Raw genomic sequence first — 12,050 nt, 5'->3', positions numbered from 1 at the left:
GATTCCCAAGCTTTCAATAACTTTAGTATTGAAAGAAGGTAAAATTCGATGTTTAATTTGCCGTTGGACAAAAATGGCAACTCCACCACCAATTCCAGTAAACCTGTCAAATCGATGAACCACATAATGTGGATTACTTTTCAATTTTACATTTGGTTTAAGAAAAGTTTCTGTCACAATGGCAATATGAATTTTGTGAACTTTGAGAAAATTATAAAATTCATCTTCACTCGATTTCAAAGATCGAGCATTCCAATTTAAAATATTCAAATAATTATTTAACATCACTGTTAAATTTTAAATTCATTATAATATTATTTGCAAATTTCCATCCGATTTGAAATGCTTCAAAAAGTGATGAAGTCGAATTCATTTGGATGATCATTTGAAAAAGTTGATCTTGTAGGTAGATCATTTTATTTTCAGTTATATCGCCTAAATCGACTTCATTTAAAGAAGCGAATGGCATTGAAGGAATATTTGTAGGTAGACTGCCATTAGAAGAAGATGATTTGGCCGGTCTACCTATTAATAAATTGTTTTCGTTAGAAGAAGAACTGCAAGGCGGTCCTGTGTTTTGATTATTTACATTAGAAGAAATAGGAGATAGATTTCTACCTAATATACCAGCATAACTGACATTAGAAGAAGATGATGACGAGGTCGATCTACCTGTCAATAAATTGTTTTCGTTAGAAGACGAATTGGCAGGTGCCTTAGAAGAATTTTCAGGTATGTTCTGTAAATTTAAGGTCGTTGATTTGACTTGTTGTCTAAGCGAACGAGCGTTTAAAATTTTTTCCCTGACAGGACATTTCAAATAATTGGATTTATGATTTCCATTGCAATTTGAACATGAAAATTTATCAGTGGTTTCATTCATTGGACAAACGTCTTTCGAATGCGATTTACCACAATTCAAACACCGTATATCCATATGACAATTTTTGGTTCCATGGCCGAAGCCTTGGCAACGACGACATTGCGTTAAGTTTGCAATACGATTATGCCGTTTATAATGTTCCCAATGAATTTTAATGTGGGAAATGAAACGTACTTTTTCTAAAGTTTTCAAATTGTTTACATCACTTCGATTGAAGTGTATTAGGTAAAGTTCATGGGAAATTCCAGAGCGTGGTTTAGAAGTACCATTCGCTCTTTTTTTCATAAGTATTACTTGGGAAGGGGCAAAACCAAGCAATTCTTTTATTTCATTTTTAATTTCATCTATACTTTGATCATTTGATAATCCTTTCAAGACAGCCTTGAAGGGTCTGTCTGATTTTATATCATATGAATAAAATTTATGAAGTTTTTCGGACAAATATCGAATAAGACGTTCGTAATCTTCCAATCCATCCACCAAGACTCGACATTCTCCTCTTCGTCCGATTTGAAATGAGACTTTTACTTCCGGGAGAAAAGTAGAAAGCTCAGTACGGAATGCTTTGAAGTCGGAAATCATCACCGTCACTGGTGGCATAGATTGATGTTTCTTCCCAGAACGACAAGCGTCCATTTTGGGAATTTTTGAAGAATTTTCTTCTATGTCGCTACAATCGGATTCAGGAAGAATCTCGTAAATATTGTTAGACGGCATAGGATCAACGGAAGGGAAATCCGTCCGTTGTCTTTTATTTTTACATTCAGATTCTATAAGATCGTGAATGTTATTAGAAAAATGTTGAATAACGGATTGTGATTTATTCCGTATTGAATTATTTTTAGCCTTAGGCTTGTTGCCTTTCCGGTTGGACGCAGGCATTTTTGAAATTAATGAAATTTTAAATTAAATTAACTAGGCTAAATTAGTCTTCGATTAGACTCCTAGCTAGCCTTAAAAAAGGCTGATTAATTTCTTAGTCACTCTAATATCACTCTTTGTATCACTTAGTCACTCTAATATCACTCTTTGTATCACTTAGTCACTTAGTTAGTGATTCAGGTAGCCTTGAAAAAGACTGAAGCCTTGAATCAATGAAACTCTAGGTAGCCAGAAAAAAATTCCAGGAGCCAAGAGCTATACGCGTGCGGTGCGAACGACTGTTCAACACCGACTATTGACTAAATGCAATTAAACCACAGTAATGTACGGCAAGCACGATTTGTGTGTTCTGAGGGAACCAAGTTAGGTGCAACTCAAGTATGACTGCAAATTCTAATAATATTAAATAAATTACACATTACACGCTCCGTTTTATTTGAGCACCCACTCGAAACTGAATTGATTAGTCCTTCGGTACAAAAAGCTTCAATAAATGTAGTACGGGGCATTTCCACCGATCGGCTCCCTCCCAGTGTACGTAGGTGCTCAGAATTGCACCAACACTTCATCAGCCGGCGTCGCCAGTCGGCGGTAACCACAATTGCCGCCATAAACACCGGAAAGGAAAATAATAATTGCAATTTTCTCGTAAAACATAACAGCTCTTGCGTGCATCAGCAAGGGAGATTTATGACCCCGGTCTGATGATTTCCCCGATGGTCCCTCTTTCTCTCCATCCTGTGAATGAAAGTACATACAGCAAAACATGGAAATACGAAGGTGCTGCTGCTGCTGCTGCCAACAACATTCCTTCGATTGGGAAAGGTCAGCACCAAACAGCCGCAGCAGCACATTCCGATCGGTTCATTGATCCAATTACATGCAGTGCCCATCGTGTGCCAGGACGCCAGAAGCGAAAGGCTTACCGTAGTCATCCTTGTTCGACCAGGACTGGGTCAGCGTCGACGACGAGATGTAGCACAGACCGCTGGTCATTGTGACTCCCTTGAACTGGTGTGCTTTCACCGAACGAAAGCTTTTCCCAAACACTGAGGGATCCTCTGCTAAGTTACGCGTCGTCTATCTGTGGCGCACGAACAAAAAAATACCAATTTTTGTTGTTTTTTTTTTCACTCGCACAGTCTATTATTACAGTCCGCAGTCGGACGATTCTCGCCGAAGCCCGAAACTGCCCGTAAAGCAAAAATTTATTTTTATTTCCTTCAACGATATTTCCTAGTTCTTAAACACAACACACACTGTTTGGTCTCGAACTCACGCTACCCTTTCGATTATGCAATTATTCAGCTGATGATGGCACAATCAAAAAAACGGCAGACAATTCGCGCACACAACGGTCAAATATTTATTTGTTTTCTGCCAATACACGTTTTATTTTCCCAGAACTAATATTTTGTCACTTGGAACTGCTTGCAATCAGCACAAGATTTCTTGAAAGAGCATGACGGGTATCCCAACGGTCCGTGTGGAACAAGATCGCGTAATTAAGTTGTTTGGCGACCTACACCAGAACAGGCCGCTACGCACTACGTACGGGTTCCATCCGTCCTGTCAGAACTTCAAAGTGATACTGCCTTGGCGCGGCACCGATTTTCGCTTGGAAACAGCTAAGATTGGGTTGGGTCGCCTTCGACTGTATTGCGCGAGAAACAAAAAAAAAAAACAAACCATACAAAGCTTGGTGTCTTGGTGGATGTCAGACACTACTCGGATACTACGGTGGATGCGGACGGACATGTGAAATGACAGGGGCGCGTTGGTGCGCGAAAAATTGCTCGGAGTGTTTGAACCGCACGCGCGGTTACTGCACAGCAAAAACCATCCGAGTCGCATATAATGCAACGCAGACGATAATATGGATGACAAAGACTGGATGCTGCTGAGGATCTTGGATGCAGAAATCGAAAACCACAACAACAACAAAACACAAGCCGCAGAGTGCTGTGCTTTGTTGGCTTCCCAATGTAAACGGGAATATAGTTGAGAATGTTGGATTTTTCTATGAGCATCCGATCGGGTCGAGCAAAAATATATTCAATTGAAATGATAATTCTTTTATTCGTCTTAAGATCAGTTTTAACTGTATTTAAAGTTTCTCGGTGATCTGCGTATTACGATGCAGAGCACTTCTTTGTGCGGTTATTACTGTTGGGGACCATTCAATTTTTTTGGTGACAACAGTTCTTAAATGTAATAAACAACAATAAACAACATTTGAACATTTCACAAAATTTCGATCGGTGTTTTCTAGTGCCGAGTATCTCAAATATCTCCAAACATTCATTATTTTTTGGGCTTCATACAGTAACTAAATTCTTCTAACAGACTGTAAAAAGACAGATGAATGGAATGTCTAATATTAATAGATTGGTCTCCAGTCTCCAGATTAAAATTCCCGGTTTTTGGAATATGCTAAAATCGTCCCTGTTTAGTTTTTTTTAAATATTTTTTAATTCAAACTTTAAACAGAAAGCCCATGTTCAAAAACGATAAGCTAATTGAGGATTGAAGTACTTTTCATACATCTCGATGTATCAATAGCATATATTCATGATTATATAAGCATAAAAGTAACCGATTTCTTTGGAGTGTACATGACTGTTTTTATTTTTTTTTGCCATACTTATGATTGAAAATAAATCAATAAGGAATAACAATGCCAAAAACGGACGCTTGCCACTCGGAGAAAACAACAACAATCTATGCTTGCAACTTCAAATCATTTTGCACAGAGCTTCTTCGCTCCTTCCGGAAGTGAAAGTGGAAATCTCAGTTCGGCGGGAAAATTATAAACGGCATGATGGCCAAGGATGGCTTTTATCGTATCAAAGAACGCTCTCTACCAACTCTTTACACGATTCAATCAGTGCCATCAAAGAGAAACGGATATCATCTCAGCAACAAAAACCCGGCATGGCTCATTTAACATAGAATGGACACCAGTGCGAAAGCGAATTTCTCTCGATGACCTTTCTGAGTATCACGGGTTAGCACGCTGCTTTGGGGATTCTCTCTGAAACAACAAACGGTCGCTTATTCTCGTTTTGTGATTCTATACGGGCAGTGGATAATTGCGATAGAATCATTTTACAATTGCCGCTTATTCTAACTATGAGCAAATAACCTTTGTATAAGTTGTTTCTATGAAAATAGCTGTGAATAGGGTTTTAAAATATTGTATATTGTGACCAATTATCCACTTGCGATTCTCTCTTGGTAAATTCCTCACCGCGCCGATCATTGCCGGACTGTATATATTTTGTTAAGGTCTGTGAAATACTCAGAGTATGAAATGGAGTGAAGAAATGTAGAAAAATTCTCTCACGGTTCATGCATTGAGAGACAGTGAGTTCTTGTAGCATCTTCTACCGGATTGAAAATGTTGTATACAATGTAAAGAAATATCGAGCCACTTTCTGCCAAATTATCGGCAATCACAAACACAGCGAATCTAACACAATATCTTCATTGCCAGGGCTTCGGCCATGGTACAATAAATTATTATATGGACATATACTGTTTAAATTATGTCGCTTGCAGGCACATCTGTTCAATGAACGATACCCTCAGATGAATTATCATGCTGTGATTGTGATGAAAACCATAAAACCAATTATTAACAAAGTCCTGTCAGACCAAAAATTTGAAATTTTCGTGTAAAAGAATTGAATTTAAAATCATTAGATGTATAAGATGTGCGTATTAGAAGATTTCGCAAAACCGTTCGGCTGCTGCCACGACTTGCTCTTGTAAAACACCATTTTTTTCTAATGTATCTGTTAGTTAATAAACAATGTTTACGATTTCAGTGCGTTGATGGACAAATAAATCAAATGATAGCAGTTCAAATGCACAATATATCGATCTGTTTTTTTCCTAATAGGATTCTAAATGCTCGTAGAGTAATCAGAAAAAAAATCAGAAAGTACGAATTCTTCATGATGAACTCTCCGCTGGTTTCAAACCAGTTTTATTTCCAATAGCTTAACTAATTTATCTATATTCTTCTACAATTGATCTGATTCAAGCAGATCAATCAATAACATTCAGGGTTTCAAATTAAGCAATAATTAGTTCAATTAGTTATATATTCTACCAGCTTAGAACTAATCGACTAGAATACTATCGAATGTAAACCCTGAAATTGTTTTGGGAAAAATAGATATGGCCGTATATAATTTAAATCATTACCTTATTGAAGTTCCAAAAGTTCAAACTAAATTCAATTTACCTTTATCTACATAAATATCAACGTACTTTTGATCCTACTATGGACTTTTTAAAGAAAATTAATCATATATTCACTGAACAAATCAATCCATTTTCTAAATCTTTCTAAGATTCTATACTAGTCCTCAGAAACCAGTTTCAACTCTCAAAAAAAGGAACTCAAATACTTCCTGTAATCGGTGAATAAGATCGAAGTCGACAACTCTTCCGATCTTGCGAGTCCCTTTGATATCTCACAGAAATATAAGCATAACACAAGTATTGTCTCAAGATGACATTACTGAGACAAATTATGATGAAACAAGGGCAATCATTAGCAAACTTAAAAACATGAAGGCTCCTAAAAATGTTCAATAATTCTATTAAAAATTTTCCCTGTTACCTTGAGATTTTGCCATACATTTTGCAGATGTTGAATACTTATTCAAAAATTTAATAAAAATCTAACAGAAGCATCCAAATTATCCTTATTTTTCAAAATGAGCTTTCATTATGCTGTTATTGATAGCAACTAAAAAAAACTTTGTTTGATTTAAAACTGCCTTCAAGCCTCTAAAAATCGTTGGGAGACATGGGATGTTGGCCCAATTTCCAATGGACAATAAATTATTTCAACACTTGTACTGAACATTTCGCTCGAACGCAAACTTGGGTATTGTCTCCTACTTTTCAATTGTTGAAAAAAATGATTATGCTAACAACTGTTACTCATAGGTGAGCTAACTAGTAATATTTTCCCAGTTTTTCACTAAAATTCCCGACTTTTTCCCGGTTTTCCCGATTTTCCCGGTCACTTGCCACCCTGTTAATAAGATTGGCGAATGCAAACAGAGTGTTCTATATCGGAATGACAGCACAAGTGCGATAATCAAAATTCAACACCACCCTATCAGCCGTGCAAAGTCTGAACAGGTACGGAGTTCTGCATAGTTTGGTTGCTTTCTGAAATGTGTTTTATCACATTCAAAGTAGTTAAAAATCTAAAACAATTTTCGCTGATAAGCAAAAGTTTTGGATTCGAGTCTCAGATCAGAGTACAGTTTCGATTTCGTATTTAATTTTTTCCGGTATGTTTTTTCTTGGATACTAAAAAAATATCTTGTGATACAAATTCGGAGTTCGAATTTTCTTTGTGGATTACGTAAGCAACCTTTAGCAGAATTATAGTGAATGAGATCAACGACCAATACTCAATTTTACGAAGCTGTTTTGTATTTTATACGTATTATCTATTTCAAATGCCCAGGCGCGTACCCAGAAACTTTTTTCGGGGGGTGTCCTGAATATATTAATCAATTTCCATACGAATTTTATAATTGACTTGAATATTTATTTATTTGGGAGCAGGGAAAAGCCCGCTGGAGTTGAAATTTACAATCTCACTCTTCACCAGGCATAAAACCTGCTCATCTTTTTATATGAACAGATTACAAAAATCCAACAGATATATTGTTTAATACTAAGGACTTAATACCAAGTAAAATTATGCCTCCAGGCTGGTGGGTTGGAACTAAGTCATGTGACGTTGGCACGTGTCGTTGAAGGCCGCATCCTGCTGTCCGTGTGGGTCCGCTGAAAACACCCCCAAGTCAGGAAAACTCGAGCGGGTCGCCCGCATGATGGACTTAAGAGAGAAGAGTTTTTATAATGTAATAAACTTTTGAGTTTAGGAGGGGGTTTGAACCCCTATAACACCCCCCTGTATACGTGCCTGCAGCCATGCTTAAAGCTCGTATATTTTTTTCGATGAAAAACAGTACATTGTGCATAAAAATCGAGAGAATACCCTACATCGTACATCGATTTGAAAAAAACAGTACATTCTACAAAAATAAAAAAAATAGTGAATAAAAATAAACCAAAAGAATTATCGGATGATTTATTTTCATCATCTCAAGAGTTTTTTTTTCGTTTCCCTATGAGAATGAATATTTTTAGCTCAATGAAAACTAAAAAAAATAAACGAATTAATCATCAATCGGCATAACACTTGGCATTAGAAATTGAAAAAATTACGAAACATGTTTTGCAAAAAACAACTCTATTTTGTTTTTCGAGAAACGGATATTTGGATTTTTCGTTTGTTTCAAATCAACAAATGTTTCCAATCGATCTTTTGTCATGAACATTTTGTAATTCGATGCATCGAAGACTTAAAATATTGTATTTATTTTTCGATTTAAGAAAAAGATTACATTTCAATGGGAAAATACAGTTCATTAGAATTTAGAATTGGAACAAACTTTTGCTCATTTAGAATTGGAACAAACTTTTGCTCATATTGTGGTGCTCCTGGTGGACGGATTTGGAAGTTCTTGGCGCCCACGTATCGGGAATTTTGTCAGCTTCACGTATGATTTTTGACATTCCGCAAATCGACTGTACTTAGTAAATTTATGATTTGGCAGGGCATTTGCAGCTGTGGCAAAAAAACGAAAGTTTTCCTTACAAATAAGACAATGACGTCGGAACTATACCAAAAAGAGTGTCTCCAGAAACGAATTTTGCCGTTCATTCGATCCCACGACCATCCCGTAATGTTTTGGTCAGATTTGGCAAGCTGTCATTACAGTAAAGTTGTTCAAGAATGGTATGCAGAGAAAGGGGTCCAGTTTGTTCCGAAAAACCTTAACCCACCCAACTGCTCCCAGTTTCGCCCTATTGAGCAAAACTGGGCAATCATGAAGAGGAGACTCAAGGCAAAGGGAAAGGTTATCAAAGACATCAATCAGATGACGACCTGGTGGAATAAGATAGATAAAGCGATGGACGAAGAAGGTGTGCGCCGGCTAATGAGCCGTATTACAGGAAAAATTAGAGAATTCCCTCGAAACCGTGACGAATGATTTTATCCGTATTATTTCTTAAAAGTATGAAGAAAACGCTACATTTGTAGAAATAAAGATCTTGAATTCAACAATAATAAATAACTGAAACAGAGGCAATTGTCTTTGTTCTAATTCTATCTGAAGCAAGCTTTAGTATTTTTCAAGAGAAAAACAGTACGTATAATTTGGGTCAAAATTACAGTACAATACTGTAAATTACAGTACAGATACGAGCGTTAGCCATTCCATATAATTCGGTCGGTCTAAAAGAATGAGTAAATAGATGTTCTTCATAAAAGAACGATAGTTCTTCATTCTATCCAAATGAAATGGAAGTGATAGATTTTTTCAGAGATGATTTAACTAATCGCACATTTCAAAACGATCATTTTTAACTAAATGTGACAATTTTTAAATTTTCTCCACCGTTTCAACATTTCATTATAGTCTTCTCCATAGATTGCAACAATATCGTGTGTTAAATTTTATTTTGATCCTAGTTTGTATTTGTTATTTACTTACAAAATGTTCTGTTCGGTTGTCTGTGGTCTGTAGTAATTTTGTTAAAGGCCAATTATATGAAATCTTTAAATATTTTATATTTTTGTATATCACCCGTTACGAAAAATTTCAACAAATTCCGAAATTCGCGCAAAGTAGAAACCAAAACGCCCGAAATCCGCGTGAAGATGAAAACTAAAACGCGCAATATTCGAGCGAAGCAGTACACCACTATTTTTTATACAGGTGATACTTTCCGCAGAACTTCAAAATCCACCTAAATATTATAATTTAAAAATCTGCAGAAGTTTGTCATATAATAAGTTTGCATACAACACGTCACTTTGAGATACCCTATGAAAAAGGTTTTTTTTCGTTCTCCATCTTTTTCGATGTCCTTAGTTAATTTATACTCTCTGATGTACGGAAAATGTTACAGCAAAAACAAAATTGCTGTGATTTTGATTTTTTTTTTGTTTACAATTGTGATTTTAAACAGATTTCAGCAAAGACAAATTATTTGATTCCACATCTCCTTTTCGGTAAGATGAATTTTTAAGGTAGACCACATCAGGATGATATGATTTACTGTTTTTAATTTTAGTTTCAATTATTTATCGCCTCATATTCAGCTTTGCTCTCCAGCAGGCATAAAACCTCCTCATCTTTTGCATCAACAGATTACAATCATCCATTTCCTCAAATCTAGTGCTTCTATTGTAACTAAATCTAATGAGACATTAATACGAGGAACAATTTCTTGATAACATTACGTGGTACATGAAAGTCGAAAGAATTGACACATTTGTAAATATGCGGCACATGCAATGCAATGGGCCTCGGTCTATCCCTTAACTAGTTCTAACATTGGGAATCCGAAGAAGGATCGAAGATTGCTACGTCGAATGTCTAACTGTAACAATTGCAATTGCAATGTATAGAGAATCTACTTGTAGTCGGTACGTAGAAGGAATGATGAAGGAAGTGTAGGTTACTTAATTTGTGGAGGTTGAACGCTTTGGCATTGAAATCCATGCTGAGTCTCAGACATGTAGTCAGAGCAACTGTGTGTTATAAAATCCAGAATTATGATTTCAACCAGCTTCGATACAGCGCACGAGGCAGCAATTCTAGTAGCCTTGTTTACATAAGATTTCTTCCATAGTTCAGGAAAAATTCCATAACGCAAAGAACAATTGAAAATGTTGAATATTGGAACTAACAAACTATTATCATAATTTTTATCATCACGGATGGATTCCCGTTGGGATCAGCACTAGATGAACGTTTTAACTTTTCTTCTTCGTCTCGATTTCCGCATTAGAATTGGGAAACGCAATCCGTAATTCCTGCGGTAACAGCTCTACTGAAATAGCAATTTGTACCACTCGAAATCGGAGAGCATAAAATCGAAATTTGGTCCACTGAAGAACACATTTGCTAGAACCGCCTTCTCGTAAATCTTGGTTTTATCGAGGTGAAAATTCACCAAATCGGCCAGCTCGACGAATTGTTGAAACGTTCGCCCATCTTCAATTTTTTGAGGTTTCATGAAACTCACTAGCTTCAAAAATTTGTAAGGAACTTTTATTTTTTTCAAACAAATGATTCATAAATGTGAAATGAACAATCAATCAATCGCATCGAAATCTGAGCAGAAACCGCGCTGAAATTGTCGGAACGTTGGAGAGATAGTGAAAATCTGATTCCTATTTTTGTTGGAAACTGCATGCAGAAAACGAAAAAATCACTGTATTTATTATTATTCAATTTGTTTCCAACAAAATATGATTAGTTGAACTCATTTTTTCATTTTCATAGAAACATAAAATTTCTGAGAAATTAAAGAACTAGTTCTATCAGTAGAACTATCGAGTTCTGAACGGTTCTTTAAAACGAACTGTATTGCACCATCGCTAGTGTAGCTTGGGAAGGGTCAACCAGTAATAGTAAGCTAAACTTTAGCCGACCGTGCAAAATGCAAAATGTTACAGAAAAACCAAATTGCTGTGATTTTGATTTTTTTTTTGTTTACAATTGTGATTTTAAACAGATTTCAGCGAAGACAAATTATTTGATTCAACACCTCCTTTTCGGTAAGAAGAATTTTCAGGTAGACCACATCAAGATGATATGATTTACTCAAATATGATTTACTTTAGCAAAGATAATTCATACGCCGCACAGTGGTCCAAAACTGGAAAAAGACGGTCAAAAGTCTGTACTGACTTTCACTGATTTTTAAGAGCTAATATGTCTTCGAAAAAGTTTTACAAGATTATATTAGGCTTCTTTTGAAAGTACCTTAATTTTTGTTAAGGGGGTAGTACCAATTTTGAAAAAAAAAATTTTTCACAAAAAAAAACATTTTTTTTCTATCTCATTTTTAAGGAAAAAAAACATTTGAAGTATTTTTGCTGAAGATATAAATAATGTAAAATGAATATTTTTTCAGATATAGTCACTTTATTTTATAAACAATTTTTTTTGGATTACCTCTATTACCTAAACAAGCTCATGCTTGCACGCGCAACTTAAGCAAATTGTTGTGATTTTTATTTTGTTTACTTTTTGACAAATAACAATATTAGAAAAAATCTAAGTGAAACTCGATGCAATTTTTTAGGCCTTTTCAATGTTAATTTTAAATATTGAAAATCCGAAAAATTATCAAAAGTTCAACACATATTAAAAAATGGAAAAAT

The 12,050-nt window shown here is 35.6% G+C and overlaps 1 protein-coding gene across 7 annotated transcripts in view; it reads right to left on the bottom strand.

Moving 5' to 3' along the window:
- Positions 1 to 12,050, bottom strand: part of LOC131430208 (serine/threonine-protein kinase minibrain) — a 213,480-nt gene that overhangs the window by 115,135 nt on the left and 86,295 nt on the right. For 2 of the 7 annotated variants that reach the window (XM_058594961.1, XM_058594962.1), the window contains exon 1: positions 2,692 to 3,382. The exons of the other annotated variants lie outside the window; for them this stretch is intronic. In XM_058594961.1, coding sequence (XP_058450944.1) covers positions 2,692 to 2,761 — 70 coding nt within the window. In that variant the 5' untranslated portion in view covers positions 2,762 to 3,382. Of the gene's footprint in view, positions 1 to 2,691; positions 3,383 to 12,050 lie in introns of those variants that run through there. 7 annotated transcript variants of the gene reach the window in all.

The sequence above is a fragment of the Malaya genurostris genome, chromosome 2 (genome assembly GCF_030247185.1).
Source record: "Malaya genurostris strain Urasoe2022 chromosome 2, Malgen_1.1, whole genome shotgun sequence".
NCBI lineage: Eukaryota > Metazoa > Arthropoda > Insecta > Diptera > Culicidae > Malaya > Malaya genurostris.
The sequence above is the reverse complement of the archived record's forward strand: the minus strand, read 5'-3'. Positions and strand labels throughout refer to the sequence as shown.